General features: G+C 32.3%; 1 protein-coding gene across 1 annotated transcript; it reads right to left on the bottom strand.

The window, feature by feature from the left end:
* Positions 1-1,916: 1,916 nt before the first annotated feature.
* On the bottom strand, positions 1,917-2,420 carry LOC143594336 (uncharacterized). The gene has a single exon (XM_077073668.1). It carries the CDS (start codon positions 2,418-2,420, stop codon positions 1,917-1,919), a length of 504 nt encoding a protein of 167 aa, XP_076929783.1.
* Between the last annotated feature and the right edge of the window lie 13,986 nt (positions 2,421-16,406).

Raw genomic sequence — 16,406 nt, 5'->3', positions numbered from 1 at the left:
AAGATGAAGACCAAAAAAAAAAATTATCTTTTCCAAATCCGCCATTGTTAATAGCGGATTAGGTTTTTTTAAAAAAAATAATTTTTCCTAATCCGTCATTCATAATGACGGATTAGGTTTTAAATTGAAAACCCTAATTTTTTAGATAATATTTTGACGATGTTGAAACAACAGTAACCATTTGATTTTTGGAGGAAAACACCTGGATTATAACATGAATTAATATTAATCAAACCTTACATGAACTCGAAAATCATGTCAAATATGAATCTTTTACATATAAATGGATACAAACATGTAACCTGAACTTTTATTATCTTCTACTTTTATATATTAGTATATTACTATTTAAGATATTAATATTACATATAAATGGATACAAACATGTAACATGTATTTAACTGACCTAATCTATTTTTTTTTTAACTAATGACGTGAGGTCGAAGACTCACTCAAAAATAAACCAAATACAACTAAATAGATAGCAGTAAGTGGGTGTCGAACACAGAGAGTTTGTGGAAAATGTGTTACTAGGTAGCTTTGTAATTTAACTATCACCATCAAATATCAAGCATCAACTATCTGTCTATCCATAGAGTATATTATTTGTGAGGTTAAACAATAAACAATACATAGTTAGAAACTAATTAAAGAAAGCGCGTTTTTTAAATTCAATAATCAGATAGACTTAAAAACGGTAGTGGTTAATGAAGAATGCATAAAACATAAAGAGTCCATAGATATTAAATGAAATATGATCCAATTCATGACAGGTACTTCTCTTGAAAACTAAGTTATACTTAAGACATAAAATAAAACAAACAGAAACTTAAATACATGATAAAAAATACAATAATTAATGTTGTCGGTTCGGAAAATTGTTGATCCTGTGACCCGTTGATTTACAACCAGAACACCTACGACCCGTCGTTTCCTCAGCGTAGCTGGTGTCCACTCATTGTGCATCCTCCTTGCATGCCGTCTTCCCCTTGCGATAGTTATCTTCGATGGGTCCCCATGAATTCGCCAACCGACGTACATCCAATCTTGTTTATGAGGCACCAGAAAATACTGGTGGCTGTATTGTGCACGGTATGTTTCTGTGTAAAACCTTGGATCAGCAGTTTTTCTTTAACTTTCATCTAAGTGGTGGCATACTGCAATTGAATGGCTACACGGGAAACGATAAATTTGCCACTTACCACACGTGCAGGTTCGTTCTTGGAATTCTACTGTATATGGACTGTAGCCAGATTCGTTCGATGTTTGTAGGGATGACTCCACCATGTACCTTTGATGACGTGCTGAATAAGGGAACACTCGGTGTTGTTGAGCCCTGATTTCACGATTATGGAAGATTCTCCACATGCGGTGAGGAAAGTCCATTGAATAGTTATACGCGGTTGTGTAGTGTATAGCGTATTGTTCAACTTCTCTTTTAAAGGTATATTCAATTAATGCCTTTATTGAGAGAATCCTAGCACCATGTAACACGTTGTTCATGCTTTCCGATATGTTCGTGGTGAGGTTACCCCATCGTCGATTCCCACTGTCATACAGGACAGTCCATTTTTTATATCTATTTGACGGAGGTACCGCCACGCTTCTTTGTTTGTTGCCTTAAGCTCATCCATCAGGCGATCATACTTTCTTTGTTATGTTGTGCTTCCGATCTCCCAACACATTCTTTTGAGGCTCACACTCTTGAACTTCTCCATGAAATAGCTTCTTACATGCCTTAGACAAAATCGATGGTAGGCGTGGGGTTCCTTCCAGGATTCTAAATTATCCATGGCGTGTTTTATACCCGCATGCCTGTCAGAAATTACACACAACTTTCTCCTTGCGGGGTCTTCAAAGTTGTCAGCAAATTGTTGAAGAAACCACTTCCAGCTCTCGTTTGTTTCCTCATCCACCTATGCGTACGCAATCGGCAAGATCATGTTGTTTGCGTTTTTGGAAACCGCTATCAATATTTTTCCCTTGTAAGTGCCCTTTAGATGGATGGCATCTATAGAGATCACAGGAATGCAAAATCTAAAGGCTTCAATACTTGGACGGAATGCCCAAAATACATACTTGAATACTGAGCAGTCACTTGGACTATAGGGATGATGTAACCACTGAACAACTGTACTGGGGTTTGCTTGTTGTAGTGCTATTATGTAGCTTGGTAATTCATGGAAGTTTTCATCCCAGCTACAGTATATGTTTTCGACGGCTTTTTTCCTGGCAGCCCAAACCTTGCCATAAGTGATATCAACATTCAGTTTCTCTTTGATCAGAGACTGAATTTGTTTCATAGTATACGATACATTTGCAAGAACTTGTTGTTGGATTACAACTTTTGATCTTAAGGCTCGGTTGTTGTTGCGAGAAACAGTGGTGAAACACGAGTGGGCCGGAGTCCATGTTGTCATTTTGAAACAATTGGAATCTTTTAATTTTCTTGTCGTGCATGTCCAAAGACATGTTTGAGAGGTATTGTGCTGGTTGTTTGTTTGCTTGATACTTTTACATTTCGCTGTGAAGACTTTGGGTCGGGTTTCTGCCATAAATGTCTCTCTATTGTGGTTGATATTCCACATTCTAACGGTGTAATCAACTTGGCCTTTTGAAGTGAAATACATATTTAAACGTATTTCTGGATCTTTTTCGTCTCAAAACTCCATTTCATCTTCCGCAAAATTATCCATGGGAATATATTCTTCATCCATTCCTCTACCAACAACATTAAGTTCGGGAAAATGGGTAAGTTCCTAACTTTGTTATTGAGGCAAAGAAGGGAGTGGTTCGTCGTCCTCCGATTCATATTCAGAAACAGACGGCCACTCTCTGATGTGTCTTCAATTTCTTCAGCAAGAGAGTCCTACAAAAAAAATTACGTATTACCATTTACCACATTTTATTGAGTATAAAAATTATTAAAAAGGATGTAAAAAGGTAGTAAACTAACATTCATCGTGTCTTCAATGATTGAGGAACTACCATGCTCATGTTGTTGTAAGTATGGAATTCCCGTCGTCCAAGCCACATGAATTTTACAGGTGTAACCAGGAACAAGGGAAGCTAGTTGGTATATTAAATACATATCACTTTCTTGGTGAATATGTGCGGTATATGAACCTCCATTGTATTCATAGTAGAGTGTTAACTCTAGACAACAACATTGACGGTTTGAACACATCTACATATGTTGTCAACCAACTCGGAATAATTGATCTGTTGAGTAACTAATAACATAGTGCTACGAGTTCCCGGAGTACCCATAACAACCCCTTGTGTGTATGACACTTCACCCCCATAATATAACTGTACTACAAAGGTTTTGAATGACAAAGAAGAAGACATTTGATGCTTGAATGAGGAAGTGGAAGAAGGGTTGAATTGGAAAGTGGAAGGATGGTGGTATTTATAATTGATGCAATGCTCCCCACCATGAAGAAGTTGAAGACCAGAACAATTTTTTTTTCCTAATCCGCCATTACATATAGCAGATTAGGTTTTAAAAAAAAATTTAATGTTGCGTTTGCTAAACATATTCATAAGATTTCTTTAAGATGGGTTTTCCAGTTTATTTTGGTGGTTCTTCCAATTTAAAAAGTTGTTAGGTTGAAAATGTCTTAGGTGTGAAGTTAGTTTGTGCGGTTACATCAAATATTTATTTTCATCGTTTTCATCATAGTCTTACTTATTTAACCGGTATTTTTTAAAAACAAGTAAATGTTATATCAAGACCTAACAAACCAAACCAATTTTTCATCTTTGTTAGGCATCGGTCCCTATGACCACATAAAACCAAATATGTTAATTAAGTCCTTTTAAGATTTGATCTTTTTCTTCTTCATAACCTAGTTGTAATATAAAGAAATTTATTAATTTAATAGTTATTTTAATAGTTTATGTTATTGATATCGAATAAAGATAAACTAGGTTTATTAATAAAAAAATATTTTTTCATTTTAAATATCTTAGTTAAAATTAATTTTTAAAAATTATACAAAAATACGATATTACATGTGCTGAATTTAAAGTTACAATCTACGTAATTATTTAATGTCTATGCAGATAGCAGATCAGACAGCCACCCGTGCCATAACCAACTGGTCATGGATGTCTTCATGGTTGTACACGTCTATGTTCTGGATCTTGACGTTCCTCATCACTTGGTGGATTGGAGCCTTCGGGTTGAGTCAGCTGTAGGTCCAAGCTCATTTGAACCGAAGTTAAATGTTGGTAGCGCGGTTGTTGTACACTAACACCGGTATAATCGTAATTCTGGAAGTGTCCCGGGTTGTTTGTGTACATCGCATGAATCATATTACTAGTAGGAGTGCAGTCAAACAAAGAGGATACGCAATTGTTTTCTTGTTGTTGTTAACATTCGACTGGGCACCTTGTTGAATGCTTGATGATCCTGTCCAACATTTTGAAATGAAGGTCGATAACTGGCTTGCCAATCTAGTGTTGCCCCTCCAAAATTTGAGGGACCCTCCCCATAGTTCAAAGTAGGGCCTCCAAAATTTGAGGGAACCTCCCCACAGTTGGCTGTAGGCCCTCCAATATTTGAGGGACCCTCCCATAGTTGGCTGTGGGCCCTCCAAAATTTGAGGGACCCTCCCCCTCATCATCATCATATACGAGGTTTACCCGGGGTCTTTGTCGACCACGACGCCCCCGACCACGCGGAGCACGTTGGGGGAGCGTGTTATCATGTCTCAAATCCGGTTCATTAGTCTGTATATATGAAGGCTGATCAACATGATTAACATATTGATTTAGCTGAGAAGCCATGCCTTGGACCCCTTCAAAATTTTCATAGTAATGTTCAGGGCCCATGTTCTGCGTTCTGATGGCTTCTTGACCAATGAAGCCTAATCCATCCACCAACAAAACCAAAAATAATTAAAACCCAAACGCATTACTTATTTATTAAATTTAATTTTACATTAGTAATTATACTAACCAAGTATCTTGCCGTTCCACAGTATTTACAACACCAGGGACGTGCCTCGGGTCCTTTATATATAACACAGTATGTCGATGGAACCAGTCATTGTAAGTATGGAGTGCCGTAGGCGTGTTGGTCGGCACACCTTGCACCACATTTGCGTGTCTATGGTTCCAATTTTCGACAAACTTGGCATGAAACGCAAACCAGTCTGTGCCCAACCTCCCTTTCCGTGTTGTCTTACGGAGTATCCGAAGCACTTCACGTGAAAAAGGGAATGGGTCAGGGACCTCCTGAAGAAATCCAAACTGTCTCATCACCCTTTCCACCGGATGATATTCGACGACGTTCGAATAAATTAGAAAACATCGTGACCTCTAACTGTTTATGCATGTTAGACACATTTGCGGGAGTCTATGCATCACGTCCCGATAAAGCATCCAATCAAACTGTTAAAATAAAAAAAATGTTAGTATTTAGTATTTACAATCTATTTAAAAAACTTTTATGGTTAAGGGAAAAATACTTCGGCCTCTCGTAGATTTTGTAGTGTTGTCCGGTGGGCCTTCAACACGTGTGAAGGAGTCTCCCTGTTACTAATGGTATGCTCCGCCCACCTTAAGAAAGACAATAATAAGTGTTAGAATATTAATAATTATATAGTATTACAATGGTACGTAATTACCTTGCTCCATATGGATTTTTCCAATCAATTTGTTGATCGACAATTGTGGGTCTCAATGGTCGAAGCCGGGTCCATGCCCATATTTGTAGCAGTGACATTGGGCCAACTGCCTTTGTTTGTGGTCTGGTTCCCTTATATAGTTCTCTATACAAAGACGCTAAGGCAGCAGCACCCCAACTCAGTCGCCCACTAACTTCAAAGTCAGTCAAATGACGCATACCCATTATTTGTATCTCCTAATATGTTATTAGTAGCCACTATTAGGCAGACACAACGGGCATGCTGCATACATTGTGCATCAGTAGATTCAACGGTTATTGGGTTATCTAACATAAATCTTAGCATAGTATTGAGTTTTAAAAATTGATTTTTATAATCAAATTGTTGTGTATCAAAACCCAAATAAGTTAGGCACATTTGCCTCCGTTCGTTGTAATCAAACGAACCCTCGTACCCAGTTAACACCTCATCCTCAATGGGTAACCCCCATAGAACGTTAACATCCTCCAAGGTGACAGTCGCCTCGTCAAATGGCAGGTTAAATGTGTTCGTTTCGGGCCGCCACCTTTCAACCAGTGCTTCTATCAACGCTAGGCCAACTCTCCTTTAACCACAACGTACGATATCGCCAAATCCAAATAAATGGATAAACCTCAAAACTCTACCCATTAGAGTAATGTCACCATCCATAACTCGCTCCCAAAATGAACCATCCCCACATTTAAAATCCATTGTAGACCTCTCCCCCTCTAGTGGATTAAGGAACAAATTTCTAGCTCGGTGTTCGGCTCCTAGGTACAAAAGACTTTCATCCCTTGGACCTGGGTTGAGATATAAGTTTGTATTCATTTTCTTGGTTGAATTTGGGTGAGAGTCTTCAAAGTGTTGGATGAGGTTTGTGAGTTTAAGTGTTGAAGTGTGGGAGTGTGTGGTATTTATATAGAATATAGTAGATTATTATAAATTGTAATTTATTGTTTTTGTTTTTTTATTTTCTTGAAGTAAATTATAAGAGTTATTAGTCTAGATTTTAAAGTGTTAGAATTAAACAAACTATAATTAAGCAAACTAGAATTAAACAAACAACTTGATTAAAAACAAATAATAAAAACACATAACAACTTTATTAAAAACACATAACAACTTTATTAAAACATAGATTACTTCCAATGACAATCGTCATTTGACCACTCGGAATCCGATGAGTGCTCTCCAGGAAACGGGTCATGGTGGTACTCCGGTTTAACTTCTTTCCCTTCGTTTACATAAATACTCTTCAGTACATCTGGGTCTTCTAACAAATCAAGATTCAATTGGTCAAAAGTTAACTCCGATGAGGGGGGTTGTGAGGGGGGTGTACTTTTGCTTCAGGCTGAGGAAGATCACACTTACACTAACAAAACAGATATGTAATTACTCAATTAAAAGAAATAGTGTATCAACAAAATAAATATATTAACACTTACACAATATAGGATCCACGTCTTGCAAATCATACGGTAGTAAGCAGGAGCATGAAATAGGTAACATAACTCCTTGGGTATGACTCTTGTTGGACTGCTAGCATATACAACGTTAGGATTCATTTTAGTTGGTGGTGAATTACCAAGTAGTCATATGTTTATAATATACCAACTAGTGTCACTGATTTATAATACTATGAAAATACTGTATACTAATAATATTATTATTATGTTACTGTCTTCAAAAATAGCCTAATCCGCCATTAGCAACGACGGATTAGAATAAAAAAAATTATAAAAACCTAATCCGCCATTACCAATGACGGATTAGGAAAAAATAATTTTTTTATAAAAAACCTAATCCACTATTGAGAATGGCGGATTAGGAAAATTAATTTTTTTTAAAAGGACCTAATCCACTCACGGGTCATCGCAGCTTAGGAAAAATAATTTTTTTTGGTCATCGTCTTTTTCGTAATAGGGTTTCATAAACAGCTCATGGGTCATCTTATCAGGAGCTCATGGCAGCTTGTAGGGTGCATTCATGGCAGCTCACGAGTCTTAAAGGTTGCATATGAATTGGTAGTTGGCAGCTTTAATATTTTGTTTGTGTGGACACCATTGAAACCTTTGCATGGCAGCCTTGCATGTGAAGGGGGCAGTCTTTGAATGTGAAGGGGGCGGGTTGCAGTGTACATTAAGGAGGGAATCAATGGCACTTTGCAGCTTTGAGGGAATCCAAAGTTTGCAGTACAATAATAATAAGGGGGTAGAATCCAAAGTTAGGTTACTTTGGTTAGTGCAGTTAGTTTGGTTGTTTGGTTTCTTATCTGGATTAACGGGGTTGTCCTAATCCGCTATTCTCAATAGCGGACTGTAGGAATGTCTGGTGTTGCAGGTGATCCGTCATTCTCAATAACGGATCCAAATTCATTTTCCTCGTAATCCGCTATTCTCAATAACGGATACACCAAAAACATTTTTTTTTTGACTTCCCCGTTAACCTAATTTTTTTTGTAATACACACCATTTCAAAAAAAAAATTCTGATATTCCCGGTAATAAGAAATCAAAACCCCAAATTCTTCACCTTGTAATATGCAACCGAACCTCCAAAAAATGGACATAAATCAAAATGATGGTGGAGAAACCGAACAATAAACGAGAAACCATCATCTCGAAGCTCGATTTACTCCAGTTACCAGGTCGATTTTTACTTGGTTTGATGTGGTCGACGGTGACGGTGACGGTGGTGGGCAGTTTTACATGTGTGGTTAATGGTAGATCTTATGGGAGAGAGAGGATAAATCTGATTATATTATTTATTGTTTTTTATTTTATTTAAAGTGTAAATAATAATAAAATAAAATAAACAAATATGTAAAATGACATAAATGCCCTTGAGTTAACGTTAAAAAACTAACAGAGTTAGCAATTTGGATGTAATTGGCATGAAGTGGGAAACCTCAATGGTACAGTTGCACAAAATAAACTTTTTGGACGAAAATCGCATAATTGACCTAACCTCAGGGACGATTTTGGCACTATACTTAATTAAAAATTAATCTTACCAATTATTTGATAGGAACATCTTATAAAATAGGGATATACTAAAGTTTAATATCCAGTTTAAAAAGAAAAAGATATTATTTATAATTAATAAATAATTTTATAGTAAAAAACATAAACGGGTCAGGGGTCACCAAATCCAGATAGTTTTTAAACGGGTTATAACATATAATTTTTTTATGAAACCGTTTTATCATCAAACCCTAAGTATATTATTAACTTTCTTATAATAAAGAAAATTAAAATACTAAAAGTAAATATTAAAAAACGAAAAATGTAAAACAACCATTCTCTCAAGCCATCAGATTGCTTTATTTGAAAATGAACGTTTCTCACGCATTTGACTCAAATTCACGGGTAAAGGTTTCCCCAAACTCATATAGCACTTAAACGATTTATAACATCTCATTACATTAAAAGTTAATTTCATCAAATATAGGATATGAAAATCCTATAAAATAGGGATATAATAAAAATTAATTCCTATTTTATTTAAAAAACAGTATTATTTATAATTAAGAAACAATTTTATAACAAAGAAAATAAATGTGTAATAGGTATCACCAAACCCAGATAGCTTTTAAACCGGATTATAACATATCATTTATTTGTGATACAATTTCATCATCAAACCTCAAGTATATTAATTATTAACTTTCTAACAATAAATAAAATTAAAATCCAAATATACATATATAAATATTGAAAACGAATAATGTAAAACAACCCTCGTAATACGGGGGATAAAATCTAGTACTCTATATATTTCAAATGATTGACATGTAATATTCATTCACAATAAAATCGTCATTGACTTTCATTTTATCTGAGCCACAAGTCCGTAAACCCTAATTTTTTTTCCTACTGCCGTCACCATTAGAGTATTACATTATAATAATTTCTTCCTTCGTAGCATGTATATTGAATGTGAATTGTAATTATTTTTCCTTTTTGCCGCAAACAAACCTTCCAACCGCAGGTATTAGAGCTGTACTAAGGTACGTGCATACCATAGTAAGGTAAGCTCTAATTATGGGGATACCTGTATCCAGGTGACCTCTAATTAAAGAGATCCCTTGGTAAAGCACAAATCACTAGAAAATGCCTATCAATTGAAGCGCGAACCCGTAAGAACGATGCAAACAACGCTGCAGGTGGTGATGGTGGCGGCGACGTTGTTTGAGGGACTTTAATTATGCAATCAGCCACATGTGTATTTACAATATGAGAAGAGAATGGAGGAATATGTATGATATATATGAATCCCGCATATTATAAGAATGATCTAAATGTGTACTTAACGGGAAGAGATCAGCTTTTAGATAGTAAATCCAAATGTATAAAACAATTAACGTCTTGAATTTTGCATCGTGTATATTATATAATGTGAACATCAAGTGAAGTTCCATGCTTTTATTTTCCTTTTATGCATTCTGGCAAGCAGAACTTTTTTTTATAACAAAAATAAAAAAATCAAACTTTTTTTTAACAAAAATAAACAAACTAAACTTATTTTTTTAACTTAAATAAACGAACCGAACTTTTTTAACAAAAAAATACAACCCAAAATATTTTATAACAAAAATAAACGAATCAAACTACCATTTAACAAAAATAAACGAACAGACTAATTTTTTACCAAAAATAAACGAACCGAACTATATTTTTAACAAAAATAAACAAATCAAACTACTTTTTTACTAAACTAAGTGAACGTAACTACTTATAAAACAAGTAATAGAATCGAACTCCATCTTAGCCAACAAACCAAACTACTTTTTACAAAACCAAGCGAACTCCTCCTTACCATAACAACTTTTAAAATAAACAAACCAAACTACTTTTTTTACTAAAGTAAGCAAACGTAACTACTTCTAAAATAAGTAATAAAATCGAACTACTTTTTTACTAAAAAGTAGTTTGATTCGTTTATTTTGTTAAAAGATAAGTTTGGTTTGTTTATTCTTGTTAAAAAGTAAGTTATGTTCGTTTATTTTTGTTAGAAAGGTAGTTTGATTCGTTTATTTTTGGTAAAAAAATAAGTTTGGTTCGTTTATTTTTGTTAAAGAAGTAGTCGATTCGTTTGTTTTTCTTAAACGAAATGTAGTACTTGTTAAAAAAGTTTTTCGGGTCATTTAGTTTGATAAGAAAAATTAGTTTGGTCCGTTTTTTTTGTAACAAAGTAGTTCGGATATCCAAATTTGTACACCCATAATATATATATATATATATATATATATTATATATATTATATATATATGGTAAGGATCCTAAGAGAATCATTAGAAAATTGAGAACTTTGAAAACTATTTTGGACCACTAAAAAAAACTCTCTAAAAAAATATTAAAAAAATTATAAAACAAAAAAAACCGAAAATTTTAAAAAATTAAAAAAACCAAAATTCTTATATGTCATTCCGGTTTCATTAAAAAAAACAAAACAATTTTTTTTTCTTTTTAATTCGTATTATACCTATACACATATGTATACTTTCATTTAATCTCTAGTTACGTATTGTACACATATGTACATTATCATTTACCTTAAATTGTACATATGTGTATAGGAAAAAACATGTGTCTACATATTATACATATATGTATAATAAAAAAAACCGAATTTTTTTTCTTTTTAATTCGTATTATACCTATACACATATGTATACTTTCATTTAATCTCTAGTTATGTAATGTACACATATGTACATTATCATTTACCTTAAATTATACATATGTGTATAGGAAAAAAACATGTGTGTACATATATATACATATATGTATATGTATAATTTAGCTAAACCGAGAATTTTATTTAAGTTTTTTTTTATTAAGAAATCAGGATGATAAATAAGAACTTTGGTTTTTTTACTTTTTTTATTTTTGTGTTTTTTTTGTTTTATGATTTTTTTATATTTGGGTTTTTTTGTGGTACAAAATGGTTCTCATAATTCTCAATTCCCAAAAAGTTCTCACATAATCCTAATCATATATATATATATATTAGAAAAAGAATATATATTTTTATTAGAGTATTATATTCTCCGTATATTATAATGATTTACTTTCCATACTTGATAGGAATAGATTTTTATGTATACTCTATAAATTTCAAATGGTTGACATGTAATATTCATTCACAATAAGATCATCAGTGACTTTCTTGGTATCTGAACCACAAGTCCGTAAACCCTAATTTTTGTTCCTACTGCCGTCACCATTAGAGTATTTTATTCTAATAATTTCTTCCTTCGTATCATGTATGCTGAATGTGAATTGTAATTATTTTTCCTTTTCCCCGCGAACAAACCTTCCAACCGCAGGTACTAGAGCTGTACTAAGGTACGTGCATACCATAGTAAGGTAAGCTCTAATTATGGGGATACCTATATCATCGTGACCTCTAATCAAAGAGATCCCTTGGTAAACACAAATCACTAGAAAATGCCTATCAATTGATGCGCGAACCCGTAAGAAGGATGCAAACACCGCTGCCGGTGGGCGGCGACGTTGTTTGAGGGACTTCAATTATGCAATCAGCCACATTTGTATTTACAATATGAAAAGAGTATGGGGGAATATGTATGATATATATGAATCCCGCATATTATAAGAACGGTCTAAATGTGTACTTAACTGGAAGAGATCAGCTTTTAGAAAGTAAATCCAAATGTAGAAAACAATTAACGTTTTGAATTTTGCATCGTGTATATTATAGAAAGTGAACGTCAAGTGAAGTTCCATGCTTTTATTTACCATTTATGCATTTCGGAAAACAGAACTTTTTTTATAACAAAAGTAAAAAATCAAACTTTTTTTAACAAAAAATAAATGAATTGAACTATCATTTAACAAATATAAACGAACAGACTACTTTTTTTTCCAAAAATAAATGAACCGAACTATGTTTTTAACAAAAATAAACAAACCAAACTACTTTTTTACTAAACTAAGCGAACGTAACTACTTCTAAAACAAGTAATAGAATCGAACTCCACCTTAGTGCAACAAACCAAACTACATTTTACAAAATAAGCGAACTCCACCATAGCATAACAACTTCTAAAATAAACAAATCAAACTACTTTTTTACTAAACTAAGCTAACGTAACTACTTCTAAAATAAGTAATAGAATCGAACTACTTTTTTACTAAAAAGTAGTTTGATTCGTTTATTTTTGTTAAAAGATAAGTTTGTTTATTTAGTTTTGTTAAAAAGTAAGTTCGGTTAGTTTATTTTTGTTAGAAAGGTAGTTTGATTCGTTTATTTAGTTAAAATAATAAGTTCGGTTCATTTATTTTGGTTAAAAAAGTAGTTTGATTCGTTTATTTTTCTTAAACGAAATGTACTACTTGTTAAAAAAAGGGATTCGGTTCGTTTAGTTTGATAAAAAAAATTAGTTTGATCCATTTTTTTTTTGTTACAAAGTAGTTCGGATAATCCGAATTTTAACACCCATAATATATATATATATATATATAAAAGAAAAAAAGAACATATTTTTATTAGAGTATTATATTCTCCATATATTATAATGATTTACTTTCCATACTTGATAGGAATAGATTGTTATGTATACTCTATATATTTCAAATGATTGACATTTAATATTCATTCACAATAAGATCGTCAATGACTTTCATGGTATCTGGTAACTGAGCCACAAGTCCGTAAACCCTAATTTTTTCATACCAAAAATAAACGAATCGAACAACCATTTAACAAAAATAAACGAACAGAAAACTTTTTTATACCAAAAATAAACGAACCGAACTACGTTTTTAACAAAAATAAACAAACCAAACTACTTTTCTACTAAACTAAGCGAACGTAACTACTTCTAAAACAAGTAATAGAATCGAACTCCACCTTAGCGCAACAAACCAAACTACTTTTTACAAAATAAGCGAACTCCACCTTAGCATAACAACTTCTAAAATAAACAATTCAAACTACTTTTACTAAACTAAGCGAACATAACTATCTAAAATAAGTAATAGAATCGAACTACTTTTTTACTAAAAAGTAGTTTGATTCGTTTATTTTTGATAAAAGATAAGTTTGGTTTTTTATTCTTCTTAAAAAGTAAGTTCGGTTCGTTTATTTTTGTTAGAAAGGTAGTTTGATTCGTTTATTTTTGTTAAAAAAAAATAAATTCGGTTCGTTTATTTTTGTTAAAAAAGTAGTTTGATTCATTTGTTTTTGTTAAACGAAATGTTCTACTTGTAAAAAAAATTGATTCGATTCGTTTAGTTTGATAAAAAAAATTAGTTTGATCCGTTTTTTATTGTTACAAAGTAGTTCGGATATCCGAATTTGAACACGCATATTAAATATATATATATATATAAGAAAAAGTATATATATTTTTATTAGAGTATTATATTCTCCGTATATTATAATGATTTACTTTCCATACTTGATAGTAATAGATTTTTATGTATACTCTATAAATTTCAAATGATTGACATGTAATATTCATTCACAATAAGATCATCAGTGACTTTCTTGGTATCTGAACCACAAGTCCGTAAACCCTAATTTTTGTTCCTACTGCCGTCTCCATTAGAGTATTTTATTCTAATAATTTCTTCCTTCGTATCATGTATGCTGAATGTGAATTGTAATTATTTTTCCTTTTCCCCGCAAACAAACCTTCCAACCGCAGGTACTAGAGCTGTACTAAGGTACGTGCATACCATAGTAAGGTAAGCTCTAATTATGGGGATACCTATATCATCGTGACCTCTAATCAAAGAGATCCCTTGGTAAACACAAATCACTAGAAAATGCCTATCAATTGATGCGCGAACCCGTAAGAAGGATGCAAACACCGCTGCCGGTGGTGACGGTGGCGGCGACGTTGTTTGAGGGACTTCAATTATGCAATCAGCCATATTTGTATTTACAATATGAAAAGAGTATGGGGGAATATGTATGATATATATGAATCCCGCATATTATAAGAACGGTCTAAATGTGTACTTAACTGGAAGAGATCAGCTTTTAGAAAGTAAATCCAAATGTAGAAAACAATTAACGTCTTGAATTTTCCATCGTGTATATTATAGAAAGTGAACGTCAAGTGAAGTTCCATGCTTTTATTTACCATTTATGCATTTCGGAAAACAGAACTTTTTTTATAACAAAAGTAAAAAAAATCAAACTTTTTTTAACAAAAAATAAATGAATTGAACTATCATTTAACAAATATAAACGAACAGCCTACTTTTTTTTCCAAAAATAAATGAACCGAACTATGTTTTTAACAAAACTAAACAAACCAAACTACTTTTTTACTAAACTAAGCGAACGTAACTACTTCTAAAACAAGTAATAGAATCGAACTCCACCTTAGTGCAACAAACCAAACTACATTTTACAAAATAAGCGAACTCCACCATAGCATAACAACTTCTAAAATAAACAAATCAAACTACTTTTTTACTAAACTAAGCTAACGTAACTACTTCTAAAATAAGTAATAGAATCGAACTACTTTTTTACTAAAAAGTAGTTTGATTCGTTTATTTTTGTTAAAAGATAAGTTTGTTTATTTAGTTTTGTTAAAAAGTAAGTTCGGTTAGTTTATTTTTGTTAGAAAGGTAGTTTGATTCGTTTATTTTAGTTAAAATAATAAGTTCGGTTCATTTATTTTGGTTAAAAAAAGTAGTTTGATTCGTTTATTTTTCTTAAACGAAATGTACTACTTGTTTAAAAAAGGGATTCGGTTCGTTTAGTTTGATAAAAAAAAATTAGTTTGATCCATTTTTTTTTGTTACAAAGTAGTTCGGATATCCGAATTTTAACACCCATAATATATATATATATATATATAAAAGAAAAAAAGAACATATTTTTATTAGAGTATTATATTCTCCATATATTATAATGATTTACTTTCCATACTTGATAGGAATAGATTGTTATGTATACTCTATATATTTCAAATGATTGACATTTAATATTCATTCACAATAAGATCGTCAATGACTTTCATGGTATCTGGTAACTGAGCCACAAGTCCGTAAACCCTAATTTTTTCATACCAAAAATAAACGAATCGAACAACCATTTAACAAAAATAAACGAACAGAAAACTTTTTTATACCAAAAATAAACGAACCGAACTACGTTTTTAACAAAAATAAACAAACCAAACTACTTTTCTACTAAACTAAGCGAACGTAACTACTTCTAAAACAAGTAATAGAATCGAACTCCACCTTAGCGCAACAAACCAAACTACTTTTTACAAAATAAGCGAACTCCACCTTAGCATAACAACTTCTAAAATAAACAATTCAAACTACTTTTACTAAACTAAGCGAACATAACTATCTAAAATAAGTAATAGAATCGAACTACTTTTTTACTAAAAAGTAGTTTGATTCGTTTATTTTTGATAAAAGATAAGTTTGGTTTTTTATTCTTCTTAAAAAGTAAGTTCGGTTTCGTTATTTTTGTTAGAAAGGTAGTTTGATTCGTTTATTTTTGTTAAAAAAAAATAAATTCGGTTCGTTTATTTTTGTTAAAAAAGTAGTTTGATTCATTTGTTTTTGTTAAACGAAATGTTCTACTTGTAAAAAAAATTGATTCGATTCGTTTAGTTTGATAAAAAAAATTAGTTTGATCCGTTTTTTATTGTTACAAAGTAGTTCGGATATCCGAATTTGAACACGCATATTAAATATATATATATATATATAAGAAAAAGTATATATATTTTTATTAGAGTATT

This window comes from Bidens hawaiensis, unplaced genomic scaffold, assembly GCF_021521415.1.
Source record: "Bidens hawaiensis isolate Kalapana, Puna unplaced genomic scaffold, B.hawaiensis_p1.1 tig00043510_1, whole genome shotgun sequence".
Taxonomy (NCBI): Eukaryota; Viridiplantae; Streptophyta; class Magnoliopsida; order Asterales; family Asteraceae; genus Bidens; species Bidens hawaiensis.
Note: the sequence above shows the minus strand (reverse complement) of the source record. Positions and strands in the feature narration are given on the sequence as shown.

Excerpts from the sequence above, each read along its gene's own strand:
- LOC143594336 (XM_077073668.1), bottom strand. The coding sequence starts at position 2,420 with ATGACAACATGGACTCCGGCCCACTCGTGTTTCACCACTGTTTCTCGC.